Source organism: Zootermopsis nevadensis, unplaced genomic scaffold, assembly GCF_977971745.1.
Source record: "Zootermopsis nevadensis isolate Lab colony 2312 unplaced genomic scaffold, Znev_1.0 Znev_ptg000008l, whole genome shotgun sequence".
In the NCBI taxonomy this organism is placed as follows: domain Eukaryota; kingdom Metazoa; phylum Arthropoda; class Insecta; order Blattodea; family Termopsidae; genus Zootermopsis; species Zootermopsis nevadensis.
In genome coordinates, this window is record NW_028259140.1 from 5190238 (window position 1) to 5205940 (window position 15703).

The following is a 15703-nucleotide window of genomic DNA, read 5'->3' on the forward strand; positions in this document are numbered from 1 at the left end:
TGTTATCCTATAAATATATTTATTTGCTTCGTGGGCGAATAACTTTCTGGGAGTTCTGTAGTTAGTTTTGGAGACACGTAGAGTGGACCAATCCTCTCCAGTGAATACTCTGCGATGGAGGAGCGCCAGCCGATGAAACCTGCACAAAAAATTCAGATTTTAATTTCTGAAATGGAGGCAGCATGTCCTTCCGAAACGGCGGTATCTAGCTACAAGTCTACATGGTATCACAATCCACGAGATCAACATTAACATTATGAATGAAGGCCAGACTTACGCAATATAATGACGGTAAAGCAGAGATTCTTATTTTTTTTCACACTTAATTACATTTCTCAACTTATGTTGTGTCGACAGAAGCGTTGAAATGTAACCGAATAAAAACAAGTGATTCCTGTGACAAATTCATTACTTCAAGCAATTTGTGAAATTATGAACTTATACTGTGCCTAAAAAATACTTTACTCTTAACTTTCTCTTCCATTGATTTAGTTACTTAAGAGAAGACGTGGTATTGCCATTCAACCCTGTTTTATAAAACAGTGTAAACTGCACGGTCGAGATCCGTTCAAAACATTCCGTATTTTTCTGCTATGAGAACGGCGAAAAAGTAGCATTCATCTAGCAATAGGCTTGCCAAGACGAAACTTTCAACAAAACAGAACCATCTTTTTAAGCCAGACTGATGTTTTAATGGCAGATTAAAAAATCTTTTCAAAAGTTTTAAAACAGTCTTGAAATCATCCCTTAAATAACATTATTCTCTTCTCAGTTTTTCTATAAGAGCTCAGCTATAGACCTATCTAGTGGTGTGCTATGCCAGAAGAAGTTTCTCTAAAGGCGCGTAACAACAGTCGATTCATTATACCATTATTTTGTAAGTATAATTACGTTTTTATAAAGTCCGTCCTGATAAACGAGTTGTTCATCATTTCTCTATAAAATGTGCTAACCTGAGCTGGTGGTAGGGACAGGAGGCGAAGGAGGGGCCTTCATTTCCGAAACCAGCCTGGGATGAGACTGTTCTTTCTTCAGCTCGACGCCTTCGGCTTTTATTTCATCATGATACATCTAAAACATAATTCCAGCTGTTATCAGGTTCCCTTGGAGAATGTTTATTTGTATGAGGTTTATTCTGTAAGGGGTTAAAATTGAAATGTTTTCCCTATCGACAGAAAGGTAAGTATTGCGGCGTTTATAATCGTGTACTACGTTCGTACCTCAACTTATTTTGGCGTACATAAGCATGTCTTCACACCCATAGGAGGAATTTGGTGGTTTAGTCGTCAGCATTTCTTGTTAAAAGTGAAGGAACTGTTGACTTCAAGTAATTCCTCAGATTCGATGAGATATTTCTTTGGTGTGGAGAGAAAAATATAACAAGTGCATGTTGAGAAGTTTGTCCAGTCGAGATTACAGAAATTACCTGCATTATATTTCTTAGAAATCCCCACTTCTTCTCCCATTGTTTCCGTGTCAGCTTCTCTAAATGAATAACTTCTTTTCTGAAAGTAACAAATAAGATGTTTGTAAAGGTTACATGTTGGGAACGCTGTATCAGAATTGATTGGTCATTACTGAACAAGTATTACATTGTAGTGTGACCACACATCATGTAGGTAGTTATCAGTGGAAATCTCCATTGACAGTAGACATTAATTTTTGTTGTATCTTTACGATTTGTACAATGACGCTGTCAGAATCTCAGACTTACAGCGTCAATTGATGAGATGATTAACGAATTTAAAATATTGCGGAAGGAAGCGATCGTGGAGTTTGTCTGGAGGGACTGAGGAGAACCAAGAAATATATCAGTTAGGATAGCCGTTTTCGGTCCGAGACTCGAACCACGGACATCAAAAATACGCAGCGTGAGTTCTAATCATTTGGCCGCAACGATTGGTCAAGCCAGATGCTACCATACACCATAATTGTTAGTTGGAGGTCCAAGTTTCTAAGAGCGAAATATGCCCTACTTACAGTCTGCCATCAATTTTCACCATATCGTACTTTAACTGCTTCCTCGAAGGCATTCCATTCTGTGGTTCTGCCGGCATCCCGCCTGTACACAAGGAAGAGGCGGTCGTGGACTATTTTAAGGCACTATCTCAGTATTCGTCTGAAGAGAGGTAGAGAAACAGCTAGTCAATCAGGATATCCGTTACAAACGATATTTGAACCGGTTACCTTCTGAATACACGCCTAGCGTTATATTATCCTGGTGTAAAATATAAAAGTAAATGTTACTGATTAACGTGAAGGACTTGCTGTAATGGTATATTCTAATCAGAATTACAAGAAACAAGCTCGGATCTACAAGAGGAAAACAGAAAACAATTTGTACTTACTATGCGTAACAAGAAGTGTTGCAAGCGAATTATTAACACCAACGCCCTACGAACAGAGGCACAGAATATGGTATCACTGTACACAACTGTTGTTACCAAGGGAACAAGCTCTAAGTTATACTGTAGGGGGGGAGTTCGTTTTCCGATACACTTCCGCCTCCAAAGATTATTCCGCGCACTGTCACAAAATGTTTGTAGCATTTTTAGTTTTATTTTATTTGTTTGTTTTCTTTCTCAATTCCTTTCTTTCTGTTAACTTTGAGCCTGGTAGATCATGACAACTTTCTTCTAATTTTGTTACTCACTTACGCTGTATGATTTAAGCAGTTAAAAGTGTCGTTAAACAACTCATGAATCAGTTTATAAAATATGTAGCTTCTCCTTCCAAATTCATAATTTTAAACTAAAATTCGACACCAACTCCAGTAGTATTTTAATTATAAAAAATCAGTGATAGTTAAACTACAAAATAAAGAATAATAAATAAATTAACTCGTCATTCCACTGTGTCAACGAAGCGCCTATCCGTCATAGCTTTGCTTAGGTATGACGGTGTATATTTAGCAACATAACTGGACGACTACAAATTTTTGTTCTTGGGGGTGGTTTCATGGGTTGTTGGTGTATATAAGTGGTGCAGAAATAGGCGTGGCCTAACACATTCTAAATTGGTGAGCGTTCTTAGAGGAAGGTTCGAGATTGACGTCGACATGATGACCGTATTTGTAAGAATGTCTTTGGTTTTAGCAGCTTTGATGGTCTTCTTGGTGTGTGCAACTGGTGATACCGACACGGTCCGGACGATCGGTCCTCCAGCACTGCCGTCTCTTCCCTTGCTTACTTCCAGAATATGTAAGTGGCTATTGCTTCCGAATAAAATATATCTTGTGTGTGGTAACAGATACATTTTAACTCTGGGGCTTTTACACGAAGCAGTTAAAGGCATCATAATCTAATAGTTGAGTGTGAAAAGATTATGTTCATGTTTCCATTTATTGAAACTGTAGTTGTTAATCTCAAGAATTTGACAATTTTCCGAATGATCCGTATTCGTACGGTAACTTGATTGGGAACAGAACTTCAGGCTTTTTCGTACATCACAAGAGCTTCAGAAAGTTGGTCAAGATTGATTAGACGTAAAGATAAAATATCGATACACACGGAAATGAAGTTCTATAACTAAGTAGATCAATACAATTTATAAAAACTATTTTTAACTTGATTGGATGAGGGTAGTTATCCATCATGGCGTCGTCAGATAGTTTGTGAGAGATAAAATGCGGAAAAGAGTGATATAAGTGAATCGACAAAACGCATTTCTGATTCAAGAATTTCGGAGTAAAGCACATGACGAAGCAGTTGCATGTTGATGCAAATTATCTTGGCTCCTGGGTATGACTTAATTTTATAGATGCGTTTCCCGGAATAACACCTCCAGGTCACTTAACTGAAGATGTAGAACCAATTGAATATTTCAGATTGCTTTAATGACGAAATTGTAACAATGACATAATTTGAAGAAAAATGTGGTGAAAGATCCCCGCACCAAATATTATTGAGGGCGATTAAATGGGCTGGGCATGTAAATACGGAACTCCTGTAATAAAACGGTGCAATGAAGAGAATTTTCGTGCTTGACATTTTCCTTCTCTGGAAAATAAATAACAGATCTTGTGTCCCGAATTTCTTATATTCATTTGTCTTTAACAGGTCCACGACCTGGCCTCTGCCCCCAAATACGTCGTCTTCCCGTCAGCAAAAGAGAAGCTGAGATTGAGGGAAAGAATATTGTAGATCCACCCTCACTATGTGGTAACCTGTGCACAAGAGACGAAGTTTGTCCAGCTGGCAAGAAATGCTGTCCAACAACTTGTGGTTATGCCTGCTATGATCCGGTCTTTGTCGCAGACGCTGCATGAATGCAAGAAAATATATCGTAATTTAATATATAATAATACTTTTTCATCATCGGCATACAACTTGAAATGTTTCACCCCAAAAATTATATTGGTGTACCCTATTAATAAATTATAATTACGTTTTTCTATCTGCCATCAATAACAACGGTAATGTGTTTTGTCATTTATTACAAATAGTATTACTGGAATTTCACAAGGAACTTCGTATTGCAATTAGATTATTGTTGTATTTTTATTTTAAAGAATCTTAATTTCAGCATTGTCTTAATATTTAATCTTTATTTTAATGTGGAGTCAAAGACAATGGTAAAAAATTAATCAATTTAAAAATAAAATATTAGAAAGATACGTAATTTGTGAGATGTGGTAAAGAAATTCAGGCAGGTCTACACGAGATGTAATTTATTTTAATATTTTCAGCAGTACAACTTTGAATTTTCAATTTGTAAAGAGAATAAAATACATTTGAGTCAGACACAATACAGTAATTTAAAGTTTTAAGATATTTAACAACAATGTAATAAACTGTAAATGCATACACGTGATATGATCTTGTCATGTTTATATTCTGTAACTCTCCATGGATTTATTATACTTGTCCATGTTTTCGATTATAGACACAGAAACTCACAATGCGTATTTGTCGTTTATAAATAAATACGCTGTCTCACGCCTCTGATTACTAACATTTGGGATATCGTACATACTGTATGTACCCCTCACTTGGAGGTTAGTGGGTATGGGCCAACAGAGCGTTAAGATATGGTTACAAGTCGGCACCAAGGCGATCCAGTTCATCTAGAAAGTAGTCAACATCTTGATGTGTGACTCCCGAATTCTGAACAACAAACCGAAAGAAGTTCGGAAGGCTTTGCAGCGGCTGGTAACTTATCATCATGCTTCCTTTACGCATCATTAGTTCCTTCATACGTGGAGCTATCTGTAAGTTATCATATGCAATACATTTCGGTTAAACGGTGGTTTTAAATATTTTCTTCATTGACATAATCCATAATTTATATAAAATTCTCTTTAATTTTATCTCTTCTCTAAACACAAAATGATGACGGAGGCAGTATGACCTCTGAAACGTTGGTAAACATCGACCAGTCTACACAGCGCAACAACCCAGAAGACAGAAATCTTCGAAGTAATTCATCGCCCTGATGACGGAGGCAGTATGACCTCTGAAACGTTGGTTAACATCGACCAGACTACACAGCGCAACAACCCAGAAGACAGAAATCTTCATACTCATCGCCCTGATGACGGAGGCAGTATGACCTCTGAAACGTTGGTAAACATCGACCATACTACACGGCGCAACAACCCAGAAGACAGAAATCTACATACTCACCGCTGTGAAAACCTCAAATCTTACAAAAGTAATAACAGCAAATAATTAAAGTAAATAATATTTCTTTTGATGTTAAGTGTTAACCACCATCTTTAGGGTCAAGAAATGAATGTCTGTAAGTCATCATTCTTATAAGTAGACGGCTGTATTCTGGGTTGTAGTGCTGTATAATCTGGTAGTCTGATGCTACAACCCAGATGAAAACCATCTTCACTCTTATACTTCTCTGAAAATTCAACAATAATTTACAGATGCATAAAGCATGCGTTCAACTGACTTGCTGTCTTTCGTCCAAGAATGGAATAGCAATAATGGAGACTAAAGCTCCTATTTTTGTACCTTATGCAATTTTTCATTGAAGTCTGGTTGTTCTTGTAGTCCTTGTAGACTTTGAGGGATATACCAGAAACAGACATTAATAAACTCTGGTTCAAGAACAAGTTTGAAACTTGGACGTTGTCGCAGGGAAGTGGTTATGTAACTGGCACAGTCCATTAAAGCATTCACGTGCTCTTCAAATCCTATTGAACCCTATAAAAGCAACATGTTATAGCAATGTCTTTCTCCTGTTGTCCTGATTTAACATTACAACTATATAAAAACAATGAATATGTGTCTCTGAGTATTTCAGATCTCTTCATTAAATATGCAATATGAAATAAAAATATTGTACACCGGATAAGATGATTTAAGGTGGAATATTTATACTAATGATAAGAAGTACCGAGTGTCTCTGAAGATATGCTACAGTTATGCTGAATATCCATTTTCTGAAGAGTACTCAATGCAGAAAATATTTTAGCAGTTGTGTTTACTCCCAATTTCAAGTGATTAGATTTCACACAGATCGATTATTATTTTGTTTGGTTGTGCAGTGAATGACCATCCTGTTGTTCCCCTATCCCAGATTGCTATGTTAAGATTCAAGCTGCTGCTGCTGCTGTTATTAAATTTATGGAGTATGTATTTAGTGTTCCTTAAACTGCATTTTTTGTGTGTATGGTATCTTGTTAGGTGCAACAGGAAACATTCAAATTTACTGTGTTGTATTTATTATATTAGGCATGGCAAAGTATCAAAGTGTTATATTTTTGTCACAAAATATTTTAATTTAAATGCAATTAAAATAAAACAACTTCATATAGAGAATTACGCCTCCATAAGTGGCTTATATAATCCTGTTGGATCACTACTGCCCAAACAGGTATCTGCAGTTCTTCTGTATTTATTATATAACTGTTTATGCTCTAAGAAACATTTAAATTTGGTGTTCTGATAGAATAAGTTTAGTGAATTTCAATGTATTGACAAAGAGTTAAGTGGTGTATGGTTATTACGTACATGCACGTGTGTCCATGCACACACACCCACAAATAAAAACCCAAACACATGCTGCATAACTCTGAGGATGAATTCAGTTTGAATTCAACTAGGGGATCAGATATTTTCAGGAAAATTCCATTCCCTATTTCATAGTTCACTACAATAATTTTCTCATACATTTTTGCTAACATGCCATCTGTAACATTCCTGTAATTTCTTTTGTTTTTGCTCATAACCTCTGCTGCTGGCACTGCATCATTAAATAAATGAACACACAAGTACCTTGTGTAGTGATGTAGAATGATCTCCTTTAAAATACTATGAATTAATAATAGCCACTTGGCTTTCTGTTATATCTTGGGTAGATAATAACATTTCCATTCCTATTTCTTGAGTTCAGCATTAAAATCTTTTGCCTTCTATTCCACTCATTTTCACTGGCATTTCATTATCATTCTCTTATTTTATATTATGACTCACATGTTGTATAATGGTAGTTATAATTACTACATAAAGTAATACTACCTTAGCTTTCCACATAAACCAGAATTTGAACACATCTGCTCTTCGTCCACATTGCAGGTACTTGTCTCCAAAGTCAATAGAAACATCATAAAACTTATCCTTTTGGAAGAGGTACGTAGCATTGCAAGCATGACAGGCTTTGATGATGTTTGGGTGTCGCACCAGCAACATCGAGCATTGCTGGGGAGCTGCCAACAACTTGTGAGGATTCCATACCACAGAATCAGCTCTGTAATATAAAGGTACTTTGCTAGAAGACAGCTGTTCATTGCTGTCGCTAGCAATTTGTAAAGTTGTTCTGATAGGTCTTAATAAATCAAACTTATTAATTTGCATTCTAGTTTCTGAGTATCTTATTTGGACTAGTCACAAAGCAGAAATCATAAATTGCCTTATATTTTACTGTATCATGCTCTTTAACATTATCGTCATAACCTGTCAAGTCCAATAAGCTTATGATGGTGTGTACGTGAGAATAGAAGCCCTCCACCCCATGCAGCATCCACATGAAACCAGAGATTGTATTTTGTGCACACATCAGCTATGGCAGGCAGAGGGTCAAATGCTCCAAGTACTGTTGTACCTGTGCATAACATGTGTACTATAATTCAATGATTCTTTAAAATTTATCATAATTATCTCCAGAATTTCAAACAAGGAATATGAATTCATACCATGTTCAGATAAATTCTTATTGATAACAAATACACGTATCAGATACCAGTTTCAAGTTTGCAATAATCAAAATAAAAATAAAATGGCATAATTATGCTCCAATTGATTATATGTATGCCTCTGCCACAAAAATAATCCACAGTTCCTTAGGATCAAACATCATGGTCAAAATTCCTGCTTGAAAGTATAGTTAAATAAACCAAGAATAAAATAAATAAGTTGCTGAGGCTAGTTAAAATCATAAGTGTGGCTATCTAAATATGTTAACTCTTTGTCTATAAATAATATGTTGTACCTGCTGTGGCCACCACCATGAATGGGACAGCTCCAGTAGCTATTATCCTCTGCACCTGCGACTCTAGATATAATGAATCCATACGCCCTGTCTTATCTGTCTGTACTGAACACACATTCTGTTCACCCAGACCAAGCAATGCTGCCATTTTGTGGACTGAGTAGTGGGCATCTTCTGATGCAAACATAACCAACTTTGGTGCACATCCCAGGCCATCTCTCTGGCTTTCCAATAAAATATAACAAAATGTTAGATCAATACACAACACTTCATAAGAATCAGCTTTCATTTGAAAAGCACGTAGATCATGCTTGCTTTATAATCTCCAGAACCAAAATATTGATATCTAAAATAGAGAAAAAGTTGCAGGAATTTATTGGTTTTTTGTTTATTTAACGTACTGAATTTCTTAGGCCCTTAGCAGGCAAAATATTTCTTTGTAAATGGCCCTGTATAGTCCAATGAGAGATTGGCAGTGAACAGAAAGGAAATTACAATTTCTAAATTATTTCCCAACAATTAGCAAGTTCAAGTCTGAACATCAATAGAAATGTCTCACAGATTTTACTTATAAAGATGTCTGGTAATTATCAGAATTAATATGTTTGAGGATATGATATGGGAAAAATGATAAACATATTGAAATCAGCAGGTAATTTAGTAAAAATCTTAGACTTAACTGACCTTAATGTCTGGAAAATATTTGAATCTGGCCAGGTTGATAGCAGTACCATTAGCAAATGAGCCTCCAGGGCAAAACATTCCATCACCAGAAGGAAAACCAACTAGTTGACATATTTCCTCCAATACTACAGCTTCCATAAGTGTGAATACAGGTGCTACCTCATATGTATACATACTGGGATTCAGTGCATCAGTCACCCATTGCCCAGCAAGTCCATAAGGATCCACACTTAAAAGCCAGTACATTGATATATTACATTCACATTTATGCTGAACTAATCAGAGAAGATTAAGATTTAAACTGTATTAGAACTATCTGCAGTGATGTGGAAAAGAGTTTTTCAAAAACTGTTTTGTGAAGAAGATACCAATATCCAGAGTCTCTTGGCTCTCTCTATAAGGAACATCAGTATAAAGTACCAACTTTCCGTTCTACGTAATTCAGTGGCTACTTTAGAGTAGAAAATTTGCTTGTTTAGTCTACACATTTTCATATTTATCACTACCTTGACTTTCTGTATATTAAACAGATACATGTTAAATACATGGTACTAAAACTAAATATTTTGCCTCAGTTACGTTTCGCAGACAAATTTGAAATCATAATGATCTTTTATGCAATACTCACAATCATTATGCATAATTCCCATTATGGGTGATTTAGATTCCATGAAAAGCTGTTGATTCTGAACTAACCTTTTGAAGCTGAAGCTCATGCAAATTATATTTAAAAATTCAGTTCCTACCTTATACACTACACAAATCATTTTTATTACAAATGTCATTTGGTTAATGCTGATTAGCATAACTGCTGTTATTCTGAGAATCATACTCTGTATGGGAGGAGGCTAGGGCTCGATTTTGGGCTGTTACGCCATAGTAGTAGTAGTAGTACTCTGTAGGTAAAATGCAGAGGTATTACTAAAGCAGGTGCTATACTGGACTTTAAGGGTTATGAACCTGCAAATTCTGGTTGGTGATGCTGGTTACACCAATATTTTGTCACTTCCAAACTGAAAACAGGTTGTATCACTATACTGACCTTGAGAACAGTTGATTGATGAAGTATGGGTGCCCAGTCTTAACGCTGAAGTTAATGGTATCACAGATTGCTTTAAGCAACTCAGTATGTGTAGCAGGCTTCTCAGTGGGTGTCAGATTCAGCAGATCATACAGGTGGTCAGGGTCATGGAATCTGACCACTGGGTTTTTCCTTTGTGTACCAGCAAACACAGCCTCTTTCAGAAGCAACTTGGACACATCTTGCAGGAATTCTGCATGCAGTGCCTCATTGGGTAGGCTGTGAAACCAGTTCTTTCTCATGCTCCCCATTGAATAACAAGTGAATGTCAGGTCCCCTCACTGTCTCTTATATCTTCACTAACATAGCAACCCAACTCAGCTATTATCAATTATGGCATGCTTCCTATTTCCTAATTACTTCTACATTGACAGAGAATGGTGAATAATTGAACACTTAATTCAAATAACATGCTCACTGCATGTGGTAAACAGTAATTACAGATATGGAAATTTTTAATTTTCAAATAAAAATCAACTTTATGTTAGTAATGCTGTATTAATTAGAAATATTAGAGCGATTCTCTTGGTTGTGGAATGTATGTGTTAAATGTGCACACAAGGATATTTAGATATCAATATCAGTGACACAATGGGAAGAGAATGCATACATAGAAAAAAACAATAATTTTGTTCACATACAGTATGTACTCTGTTCTTGTTGTACATGTGAAATATTGCCACTCTAAATTTGTAACAGTACTGCAATGTCACATAATGTTTCATGACAACAATTTCCATTGATTTGTGTAATTAAAAAAAAATTAACCTCAAAATTTTTTGGAAATATGTATTTGCAAACTTTTATTTTGCTTCATAATGTATATTCATAACTTTGTTTGATATGAAAGCCACTTTTAAGCACTTTCACACAAATACAACATGCTAGCATTCACAATTTTCATTTTACAGAATCTTGAATACAAATGGTTTTCATATGTAGCAAAAATTGCAATTTATAACAGATTGCTGAAATGATGACAAAAAGTAACCTCAGAAAAAAAACTCAAGTGTTTACAGTGTAATACTGGCCTGTCTGGCTCTTGATGAAAGGAATGAACTAATCAAACTAATGAACAATAATGCAAAGAAACTTTGCTTGCTATCTTGCAAAATCCACTTTCATTACTGATTAAAACACATTGTTATCTGTGTTCACTTCAGTCTGCTTGATCTTGAAGAAGACTGCAGCTGGTGCAGCCCTCCTAGTACAAGTTTTATCATAGCTTTGGTTTTAGCACTATCCTTTTTAAGTTTTTCAGTTTGTAGAGTTAAGAGATTCACTCGCTTCTCAACAAATTTAAGTGCTTCTTCCATTGTGAATTCAATATAGTGACCCAAACCTATAGCAACTAAAATAGTTGAAGTATCTGAAATATTTGCTTGGATGTAGAAGTTGCATCCTAGATCCATTTTTGTTTTAAGTCCATCTGATGACAGGCCAACATCTGGAACACTTTGGATAAAATTTTTTAGCTGTATGTATTCTGCAATCTCATTATTCAGTTCTTCATATCTTGAATGAACCTTTTTCAGATCTTCCTTCAGAACATCATTCACGAAGCTTTCATATCGTAGAACTTTTTCTGAAAGCCCAAGCTCCATGCTTAAATCAGAGAAATAAAGGCGGCCAATTGTGATAAGCTAAAACACATTATTTCAGAGTAAATTCTTGACATGCTAAAAAAGAAATGCTTTAATATCTAGGTTATCTACTGATTCCAAACGAAGTCATATGTCAAATTGCTTACATTTACAATTTGACATAAAACTGAAAAACGTCGTTACACCTTTCTTGTCTTGAAAGTTTCTTTCAAAAACACTTCGAAGGGTCAGATGTAAAGCAAATATTTGTTCCTACTTTGGGGCATTTGTCATCTGTCCACAGTGGTGCAAGAAAGTAAGGTGTCGTCAACGGCAACAACAGAAAAATGCACTGCATCTTTGGTCATCATGATCAATTTTAATTAATATTATATCGAAATAGGATAAAATTCGTTTGTGCAACTTCCTTGCCATGTTCATCCAAAAATGCTACAAAACCAGTTTATGCAACTTATTTCGCAGGAATTTTAGATGAGCTTAAAAAAGTATGTGTTGTCTTATACAAAGTGGTCGTTAAAATTGCCCAATCTAAACGAAACAAAAACTATTGAATACTTTTTCTTAAAATTTAATAATATTACGTTTAATTAAATTGGGTTAGGTTCTGGAGTTGATTTATGTGTATAGTGAAAGATGGTCACACTGTACGTCATAACATTTGAGCATGACTTCGTACTTAACCTATCATAATCTCACCTTACTTTTTCCACGTGTCTATACGCTCTCCGATGTTCTGTTATTATTTACAGAAATCGAAACACGTCTGCCATCTATGAGCTGCAACGAAAACCCTCAGCAGTCAAATATTTGTTTCCTAATGCGGGAAATTTTTGACCATCATTTGAGCTCATGTACGATTACTGAATTATTCTACCAAAATAAATTTCCTTCAGAAGATCCAAAGTTTACTGATCACACTTGAAAATTCATATAATTATTTAAGTAAATTTCCTCGTTGATGTAATCTAGATACTAATGATGTAATAATTTATTCACATGGATTACACATGAAACAAACTTTCAATAGTCGTTTCGGTGAATTAAGTGATCATGTCCAATTAATGCGAACCTGGTGGTCAGTTGTTTAAAATAGGTTATGACTCCTCTGAAAACTTTCTTCAGTGGAAAGTAGTCTGCCTGTTAAAATGGAAGGTGTACATTGTGATAAGTTGTGAAGTGTAAGTGCAAATGGACAGGAAACATACCGAATCGTTTCCCCAAATGGTAATGATGTTTAGAATTAATTATAAACTAGTAAAAATACTGTTCATTTGGTGATGTAAGTAGTTTTCTAATAAATACAAATACCTGGTGTTGAGTAAACGTACGAGCAAAACGGAGCAGCACAATTCGACACAATGTAACATGGCAATAGCAAGGCATATTAAAAAGTAAACTGTGGGTAGAAATTTAGCTTACTGCAAATGTAAATAAACTACAAGTATCACTGAGGAACTGTTAACATCCCAGCTTCGTATTTGAGATGTTCCAGATTCGAATGTAGGTCCAGAAAGCGACTATCTTGACAAAGTATTTTCGGAGTTTTAGTCAGTCACTGCAGGCAAGTGATTAGTACCTTAAAATAGGTCGCAGTTCTTTCTTTTTACTAATTTATCGTTCGCAAAATAGTTTATCTACATTGCATGAATCTTCATAGTACTAAGCCAAGGAAGCTCCTGTACACGTATGAGAACAAGAAGTGTTGGAAGTGGTTTATGTGCACATACACGCCTCAAAATGATCACGTGACTTGTGTTTGTCACTGACTTCATGACCTTGACCACTTTCTTACCTGGAACTGGTTGTGTCGTATTGCAACCGTAACTTATGTTCATCTAGAAAGCGTTGTGGCTTTTGAATCGTCCTGTAGGACATATTTTGCTAGTACCAATACAACACTCACTTAACACAAATACATTAATTAATACAAGTATAAATATACTCGTAGTTAATACACACTTGTTACAGTTATTTACAGACATCTTGTAAGAATATGATAATAATAATATTATTATATTTATTATACAGAGTAAAATAATATAAAGAAAATAGTCTGTTCATATATATTTACAACACTTAATTTTCAACTGAAGTAAATTCTTCCAAGGAGTAAGAAATACTATTAGAAAAATAATTTATTTGAATTTTGCAATTCCTTTATAGGACTAAGCCAAAGATAAATTACATGAAACATGACATGTTGGTTCTTACAGTGGTTTAAGCCATATTATTTTATTTATATTGTACATAGAATAACAATTATATCAAAGACATGTATAAAAATTTCAGTACTTTGGAATTTTCATTTGAAGTAAATTGTTATTCAGAGCAGAAGTTAAATAAATGATAATATTTTATAGCTTGAATTCTTTTGCAATGTTACCAAAAATGGTTTACATTTTTTGAAGCTATTGTTTGGTAATAATGGGAAAAAATAGGATCACATATGAACAAAAAACAAAAAATGGTAATTGTAGGAAGACATGGTTGCCAACAGTGATTTGAGTTCACAGTAGAGATTCTCTTAAGACAAAACAGTGACCTTGTATGTCAGTTCAATGATGACCTACGATGCAAGAATGAACTGGGATTACATTAGTGCAAAAACTTCCTACATAATGTGCAGTGAGAAAGGCATGTTGGTCTACTCCAAAGAGTACGTTTTTCTAATCTAGTTCAATTTGTATTGAACTATTACAGAACATTCCTATATAATGTTTAATTGAACATAAAATAATCAATTTAAAATACCTTACTATGAATATTAGGGATTTTGGATAAAAAACTCTTTAAATGCAGATCTTCAAAATTTATAATTTTCCTTCGTATTCAACACATTTTGCAGCTTGTCTATATATATATTTATGACAGTAGCTTACCCATAGAGCTGTGTAGATGGTTATAACACATTGTCACTGGGATTTGAATTCAAAAAAATCAAGTCAGTCTAGTTTTGACGTGGTTATATCAAAGTGCAAACTGAATGACACAAAATGTACTGACATGTGGCCCTTACTTTGGACATGTGGACTGGCTTTATGTTTATTCATTGGCGTTTGCTTTTCGTGTTGCATACGCTTCAGTTTCTGATGCTTATTTTAGATTTGTTTAATTTGGACAGCACAGCATCAAACTTAGCATAAACATAGTTTTAATACAAAATACGAAAATAGACATAAGTTATCTTTCAAGAGAGCTAAGAGTTGAAATTCTGGTTTTACTCTCGATATTAAGAGAGGTTGAGAGCTCGTTACACCATGTGGGGGGGGGGGGGGGTTGCGAAAGGAGTGCATTCAGAGGAGGCAATAACTGCCAACAGTGACACGTAGTTAGTTAATTAGTTGTAATGTGTATTCTTAATTTTATGATAAAGTACAAATAATTGGTTTAAAATTTCATGTAATTAGTAATACAATTTTAATTTTATTTTGATTGCAGTTCTTCAAGAAAGAAGCATAATCTCCAGAAGACGTTAGACGTGGTAAGTCACAAAGATGTTCGATTAGCTTAGCTTTAAAGTTATACTTAGAAATAAATAAGCTAAGTCATTCAAAAATACTGCAGCCGCTCCGTAACAGACTTTTCGCGTGCCCTGGCATCGGGAATCATTTGTCTGTACGAGAATTATGTTCTGCTTCAATTGTAACCCGTCAATAATTTCCTCCCTACGCTCTCCACGTTGAAACTTTCATTCACGACAACAGACTTGTACCGTACTTTTCCTAGCTGTTTCCTTGGCATTTGGAGTATCAGCTGTTGCACTGCTTCTGTTAACAGAGAAGCTGAGGTTTTATGATGATGAAATTACGGAAATCTAATCGTTCTCTTTTTTTAAATGGTGCAGGATACACGTTCCTGTAGCGTCCTAAGATAAATCACAAATTATCATATA

The 15703-nt window shown here is 35.1% G+C and overlaps 4 protein-coding genes and 1 long non-coding RNA gene across 12 annotated transcripts in view; 2 read left to right on the forward strand and 3 right to left on the reverse strand.

Moving 5' to 3' along the window:
- Window positions 1-2: 2 nt before the first annotated feature.
- LOC110833875 (ciliary microtubule inner protein 1-like) lies at window positions 3-2520 on the reverse strand. The gene is made up of 5 exons (XM_022072424.1): window positions 2349-2520; window positions 1981-2119; window positions 1427-1505; window positions 954-1071; window positions 3-139 (listed from the first exon to the last, which is right to left on the reverse strand). The coding sequence occupies exons 2-5, from the start codon at window positions 2055-2057 to the stop codon at window positions 3-5; spliced, it is 411 nt and encodes a 136-aa protein (XP_021928116.1). The 5' UTR covers window positions 2058-2119; window positions 2349-2520.
- On the forward strand, window positions 139-4812 carry LOC110833873 (uncharacterized). Of its 2 annotated transcripts, none has more exons than XM_022072422.2 (4): window positions 139-291; window positions 773-877; window positions 3096-3200; window positions 4059-4812. In XM_022072422.2, the coding sequence occupies exons 2-4, from the start codon at window positions 817-819 to the stop codon at window positions 4265-4267; spliced, it is 375 nt and encodes a 124-aa protein (XP_021928114.2). In that variant the 5' UTR covers window positions 139-291; window positions 773-816; the 3' UTR covers window positions 4268-4812. The 2 variants fall into 2 exon arrangements, with proteins under 2 accessions (XP_021928114.2, XP_087201055.1); XM_087344929.1 differs by having other exon boundaries at window positions 3099-3200.
- On the reverse strand, window positions 4655-12573 carry LOC110833867 (cysteine sulfinic acid decarboxylase). Of its 3 annotated transcripts, none has more exons than XM_087344923.1 (7): window positions 12508-12573; window positions 9127-10426; window positions 8443-8662; window positions 7908-8055; window positions 7473-7701; window positions 5964-6155; window positions 4655-5207 (listed from the first exon to the last, which is right to left on the reverse strand). In XM_087344923.1, the coding sequence occupies exons 2-7, from the start codon at window positions 9370-9372 to the stop codon at window positions 5034-5036; spliced, it is 1209 nt and encodes a 402-aa protein (XP_087201049.1). In that variant the 5' UTR covers window positions 9373-10426; window positions 12508-12573; the 3' UTR covers window positions 4655-5033. The 3 variants fall into 3 exon arrangements, with proteins under 3 accessions (XP_087201049.1, XP_021928106.1, XP_021928107.1); XM_022072414.2 differs by lacking the exon at window positions 12508-12573 and having other exon boundaries at window positions 9127-9355; window positions 10169-10600; XM_022072415.2 differs by lacking the exon at window positions 12508-12573 and having other exon boundaries at window positions 8443-8666; window positions 10169-10600.
- Uxt (Uxt prefoldin-like subunit) lies at window positions 10983-13504 on the reverse strand. 5 transcript variants are annotated; one of them, XM_087344925.1, is made up of 2 exons: window positions 13231-13504; window positions 10983-11812 (listed from the first exon to the last, which is right to left on the reverse strand). In XM_087344925.1, the coding sequence occupies exon 2, from the start codon at window positions 11809-11811 to the stop codon at window positions 11362-11364; it is 450 nt and encodes a 149-aa protein (XP_087201051.1). In that variant the 5' UTR covers window position 11812; window positions 13231-13504; the 3' UTR covers window positions 10983-11361. The 5 variants fall into 5 exon arrangements, with proteins under 5 accessions (XP_087201051.1, XP_087201054.1, XP_087201050.1 ...); XM_087344928.1 differs by having other exon boundaries at window positions 13388-13503; XM_087344924.1 differs by lacking the exon at window positions 13231-13504 and adding an exon at window positions 12508-12588.
- The window catches only part of LOC147874453 (uncharacterized), a 290349-nt gene continuing 287274 nt past the window's right edge, over window positions 12629-15703 (forward strand). The window contains exons 1-3 of the long non-coding RNA XR_015534240.1: window positions 12629-12662; window positions 12981-13035; window positions 15250-15292. This is a non-coding gene — a long non-coding RNA (uncharacterized LOC147874453). The remainder of the gene's footprint in view (window positions 12663-12980; window positions 13036-15249; window positions 15293-15703) is intronic.